Here is a 6,120-nt window from a genome sequence, read left to right as displayed (position 1 = left end):
GGATGCTGAGGAGAAGTTCTGTTCATTTTGGTAAGTGAAGGCTATTTTATTTGGTGTTTGATTGAGTGACAGGTTTTTCTGTTACTGAGACTGAATTATGAAAAGAATAATTGTTGTTAATGTTATCAAATAACCTTTATTTAGCCTATAGTTATGTTCTTATTAAACAAAACAAAACAAAAAACACGGTCATTTCTTATATTGTATAAAATCTGTGATATGGTCTTTTAATTTGTATGTTTTAGACTTAAGTAATGTATTTATTAGAGTTGTATACTAAGCCTACACTGAAATATATGTACAGAATATTTTTTATACACTGCCCACTGCAAACCAGGAGAATCCTGAGGGGAGTTGAGAATGGAGTTGATGGGGTCCACCCTAACAGCCACCTATGCCCGTCCTAAAACCAGCCACTTCCTTCCTGCCATCTCCACCATGGCATCGAGCTACCGCAACACCCAGCCAGCCTTGGCCATGAATCCTAGTGCCAACCAGTGGAGGACCAACAGCTACTACAACAGCAGCAACGCTATACCATCCCTGTCCTCCATACAGAGAGAGAACCTCGACCTGGTTCGAGCCAAGACCATGTTCTACCCATCCAACAGGACGGCCCTGACCACCCGCTACACCCCTGGTGACTGGTACAAGTCCAACCAGAGCAACTACAGGGAGTCTGAGTCGTCCCGGAACAGTGCAGAGAGGCTGAGAAGAGACACCATCAGGCTGATACAGGACAAGGAGCAGCTGACCAGAAGAACTCAGGAAACCACCAGCAAAAACCTCGGAGAGCGTCTCAATGACATTGTCTTCTGGAGGTCCGAGCTGAGCCATGAGATTGACAACATGGTGACAGAGATAGCAGCCCTCACTGAGGTCAAGAGGAGGCTGGAGAGAGCCCTGGCAGAGACTGAGGGGCCACTACAGGTAAGGATGAGTATACCGTATATTATTTTTATTTTAGCTTGTCCTCTGCTGTTTGTTATATCTAAGTAGTTTGCAAGAATTTATTTGCAACAAGGCCACATAGCATGTTCAGTGTTTGCAGACTTGTAACACCATGGTAGCTTTCCAGTCCAGCGTACTCAATTTCTCATTCATGCATATCGCGTCTCAGGACGCTGTCACACACTATGTGACACAGTTTTGTCCAGGGGGTCTGGATTGGTTGTAGCAACAGTCTGTTGTTGGTTCTTCTCTGCACGTAAAAGCGGAACAGTGTGCTCTTTGACGCAGAGTCTTAATTAGATCATATTAATGCTCTGTTAAGTAACCTTGCACAGAAAGCCCCACTGGTCATTCGTGTAACCCTGACTGCTCAAGGGCAAAAGGATACAGTCTACTTGATCTGGCTGGAGATCTGATGACACGGACGAATCCCTAAGTTAAGATCGTGTGGCAGGAGGGACTTATACGAGTTACTGAAACAGGAGAATACCACTGATGCATTACATCAGCACATTCATGTATATGCACACGCACAGGCAACCACACATATATGCAATCATACCGTTACTATTTCAATGAGAGGCTGACTAATTAGGACAATACTGGATATCGGGTGATTTGCAATTATGCTCTGAAACACCTGCTGAAATTCCATTTGCAGAAATTCCTGTTGTTGTTTTTGCCATGATTACTTTGTCAACAGGTGTCTCAAGAGTGTCTCTATCACAGAGAGAAACGTATGTCCATTGACCTGGTACATGACGATGTGGAGAAAGACCTCATAAAGGTAATGTGGTGTAAGCATGGCATATAGTACCAATCTTAAAAGAAAGGAAAATAAATAAATAAATAAATAAATAAATACATACATACATAAATACATAAATACATAAATAAAAACTATCTCCTCTTTTGTGAAAAGGAAGTGGAGGTCATCAAGTCTTGCCAGGAAAGGATGAGGCGGCATTTGGACAGAGCCATCGCTCAACTTGCGTGAGTCGTGTCTTTAAGTCACTGGATCTTTGAAAAATGAAATGATAAAATTGTACACAATCCTAGACAGTGCATTGCCAAATACACAATAAAGAAATAAATATTTACATAACTTTGGATAATAGTAGAGGCTACTTGTGAGTTTTAAAGTTCAAGATATGTTACAGGAAAAGCAGCATAATGCAAATTTGAGTATATGAGCCATTTGCAAATGATACCCATTCATATGTAACAAAGCAACAATATTTTGCTGTACAGTTATGATACAGTTCTTCAAGTGCAGTGAAGCTGTTAAGAACTGTTGTACTTGTCACTCAGGCCTGTCCAAGGTATTTTTGTCATTCACTTCTGACTGTTGGGTGGGGTGTCTCAGGTCAAACCGAGCTGCTCAGCATGAGCTGGAGAGAGACATGAGTGACAAAGTGACAGCCCAGAGGATAGATGACAGGTGTCACCATCTGAGGAACACATCAGATGGGATCGGCTACTACAGAGGGATCGAACGACAAGACCCCTCGTAAGTCTGGTTTCATGTTGTATTATTTAATCTTAACTCATCATAGTTGCAAACAATTTCTGATTTTGGTTTAAATCAACATGGAGTGCTGGATGGATGGTTTGCCATTTCAGGCCAAATTTCTTCCACTCCACCCCCCTTTTTAAGACCCATTTTAGTGGGGCACAGGGGATCTTCAGGGTTAGATGAAAGGTCAGCCGTAGATGCCACATAGAAGTAGCATTCATCATCTGAAAGCTGGGAACCTGAAGATTAATCTGAGATGAAGCTCAGAAATGTGTGTCAGGTTTTTTGACCACTCCAGAGTTGATGAAAAATGGTCAAAAATCCCTTCAAAAGACCACATTAGGACAACGAGACTTTGAGGAACAAAGAAAAAAAAATCGATTTGATTTGGTCTCAAAATTGTTTGACATTTGTGGATGGCGAGCTCTTCTGTCTGGAAACTGCTCAGAAACTCCCCCTTACTGAAGCCATACCTCCACTGAATGCCTTAGGTCTGTAGTTTGTGGTTGTAAAGTTTCATGAGGTTATGATTATCTTGGAGGTCACAGTAGAGCATTTTTTACAGTGATGTGGAATTTCAAAAAAATGCTCTCACTACAATGAAATGTCTACCATGGGGATTAATATCATCACACATGGATACAGTTGGGCTCAGGTTGACACAGACTATAAAAAGTCTCTGACAATGTTCGGCTCAAGTCTGAGACAGAGGGAGTATCAGCACCTGTAAATTTATTTGTTCTTTCTCCCCTTTCAGACTCTCTTTGCCTGACTCGTGGTCCAAGTTCACAGATGACAACATCCTGCACTCCCAGAGTGAACGGGCTGCCTCCCACAAGCTCAGGGATGAGATAGAGATCCTGCTCAACACCACGTCCAATGAGATGTGGAACCAGTTCAACAATGTCAATATAGCGTTCACCAACCGCATATCAGAAACTGCTGACGCTAAGAACAGCCTGCAGACACACCTGGCGAAGGTAATCATTGAGTTTTGAGCCAGTTTCTATTTGGACACGAAGAAAATATATATATTTTTTTTTTTTTTTGTTGGAAATTCATGCAATAAGGTTATACTTCTCGATTATATCTTGACCTAAACTGTGATGAGATAAGTTAAGCTCTGTTCCTGGTTGTTGGACCGGTATATTTGTTTAACTTTATGTCTGTTTCATATTTTACTCTTGTCTTCTTCAGTTATATTGTTTCATTCTGTAGAGGGAGGCGTAAAAACAGTTGGCATTATAAAAGAGAACAGTGGTTTTAGGGAAGCCATCACATGGTTTTCCTCTTTGTTGAAGAGGGAGAGAAAAACCCATTGACTCTCTTTTACCAGTGGGTAACTAAATTTGCCATTTAATAGGAAGAGACATGTACAAGAAGGCCATGTGAGCGTTTGGAACAGTTCCACGCTTCTTTCCTAGCTGCACAGCATAACATCGCTATATTCAGCACCAGATGCCATAATTGTGTATAGATTGTGGCATGCAGCCTCACCAAAGCGTACTACAACACAGTCCTGTCAAAAGAAAGGTTCTGTGATAGATGCCTCTTTCATTGCTTGTACCATCTTCTGCACTGCTATCTGCCATCAGAGTGTACACTGGAACTCATTGTTCTGGGGTTAATTGCTAGGGTTACAGTCTGAATCCACATCAGCTGTTGGATGGGGTTATCCACTGACAGCAGCTGTGATATGAGGCACACAGTCTTTAATAAACCTCAGACACTGTGGAGTTCTAAGGAGTAGTGATTTACCGGAATTAAATTACATAAAATGGGTTGGGATAGAGCAGGCCACTGTGGTGCACTATGTTCATCTGAATCAGTGCTGGGAGTGCACAGCTTTCTACTTGTTTCTGTCACATCCATTGAGTAAAAAAGCGAAACCAAATTTGTAATCCCAAATTATTTCCCTCACAGTGGCCCAGAAATTCTCACAAGTCAATCTGCATTACACCATACCTTTTTGCAATCTTCAGGTGATATTTATGAGAGTAATTTAAAGTCTAGATGGTAAACAGACTAATCACCCAATTCACCACCCTCTGCATCAGATGACCTGCAGCCGACCTGCAGTTCTACATTAAAAAAAAATATTATTTTGATGGATCAGTACTCAGCAGAATAATTTTAGCTTGTCACTTTATTACGTTTGGACTATTTTACTGTCCCCCTTGTCTCATCTCCAAGACCCTACAGGAGATCTTTCAGACAGAGATGCTGATTGATTCTTTAAAGAAGGCCCTGAGGGACAAGGAGTGCCCACTGAAAGTGGCTCAAACGAGGCTGGAGGAAAGGACCCGAAGGCCCAATGTGGAGCTCTGCCGGGACAACCCTTACCACAGGTAGCTTTGTAATTAGTGCTGGTTCACCAGTGGACAATTTGTGCAAGTTTCACAAGGTATATGGCATGTAAATATATGGTTTCTACAGACATTTTCCCTCAAATCAATCACACCTATTAGGAGTACTGAAAGTTAGAGTTGAGTACAAGAAATAGACATTCTCATTAGAAATGTGTCACACTAAAAAGGCAGAGTATGTTACAGTTAATGTAGATTAGCCAAATTTTGTTTTGGAAATTGAGGGAATTGTCATAGTTGACCCTTTGATGCCCTTGAAAATCTGACAGTAATCTATTTGTCTTTCCCCTTCGCTGGCCAGACTTGTGAGTGAGGTGAGGGAGATCGAGGACACCATACAGAAGCTTCAGGAGAGGCTGATGGAGGCTGAGAGCACCCTGCAGAATCTGGTGAAGACCAAGGTGAACCTGGAGCACGACCTGTCGATCAAGGCCAACTCGCTCTTCCTGGACAAAGAGAAGTGCATGAGCATTCGCAAGAGCTTTCCCAGCACGCCACGTCTGGTGGGCTACACCTGAAGCACCGCCATGAACCAAACCTGGGGAGGATGAAGATGATTAACTATGAATGGTTTTATTGTTTTCCTAGTGTTTTAGAGGGGCAAGTGGGTAGTTTGAATGAAAGCAAAGTGAATTTACAGCCACTGATGTCAAAAGTGACCTCATGATCAACAATGTATGACTTATAAGTACTGTATCATACTCACTCACCTATGTCCAACATTATGTATGAAAGAAATACAACTTATATAACTGGTCAGATGGTTTGATGATTATGCATAACAACAAAAGCAGAGGCAATAATCAACTCAAATTAAAACAGGAGCATTTTGTCTTCGAATTATGGATATTCTGCTGCATAGTACTAACTGTTACCTCTAAAAAACGATGTTGGAAATTTGACGTGTTCAAACTGAAAGTACTGTATAACATTAAAAAAGCTCATACAATAAGAAATTCATAGCTGATATTTGATGTACATAGACCTTTCACAACAATTTATAAGTTTTTTCAGTTGCAAGAGGCACCTCAGGAGCCAAAGGGGGGGCAACAATATTTGCAATGTTTGCCTTGACTGAAGTATGACTAAATAACTGTTTAATTTTTTGTGCAATGTTAGGATCACTGCTTGCCGTCCACCAGTTGTGACAGCATCCACAAAAATGACACACGTCGCCCTGGTCTGTCTTACCACTGTTGCAACATTACCGTCTATTTCCACCAGCAGCTATAAACTGTTGATCTACAATGTAACGCTCATTTCTAACACCATGTAGAGCAGTGTTGT

At 41.5% G+C, this 6,120-nt stretch overlaps 1 protein-coding gene across 1 annotated transcript; it reads left to right on the top strand.

The window, feature by feature from the left end:
* Positions 1-360: 360 nt before the first annotated feature.
* tekt3 (tektin 3) lies at positions 361-5,351 on the top strand. Its single transcript, XM_030078252.1, has 7 exons — positions 361-930; positions 1,655-1,738; positions 1,874-1,944; positions 2,318-2,461; positions 3,225-3,447; positions 4,661-4,815; positions 5,135-5,351. Exons 1-7 carry the CDS (start codon positions 361-363, stop codon positions 5,349-5,351), a joined length of 1,464 nt encoding a protein of 487 aa, XP_029934112.1.
* Positions 5,352-6,120: the final 769 nt, after the last annotated feature.

This window comes from Myripristis murdjan, chromosome 19 (genome assembly GCF_902150065.1).
Source record: "Myripristis murdjan chromosome 19, fMyrMur1.1, whole genome shotgun sequence".
Lineage (NCBI taxonomy): Eukaryota > Metazoa > Chordata > Actinopteri > Holocentriformes > Holocentridae > Myripristis > Myripristis murdjan.
Note: the sequence above shows the minus strand (reverse complement) of the source record. Positions and strands in the feature narration are given on the sequence as shown.

Bases quoted from the DNA above. Each gene is read 5' to 3' on its own strand.
- tekt3 (XM_030078252.1), top strand. From the start codon at position 361: ATGGAGTTGATGGGGTCCACCCTAACAGCCACCTATGCCCGTCCTAAA. The intron at 931-1,654 runs GTAAGGATGAGT...CTTTGTCAACAG, and splicing joins AGACTGAGGGGCCACTACAG to GTGTCTCAAGAGTGTCTCTA. The intron at 2,462-3,224 runs GTAAGTCTGGTT...CTCCCCTTTCAG, and splicing joins ATCGAACGACAAGACCCCTC to ACTCTCTTTGCCTGACTCGT.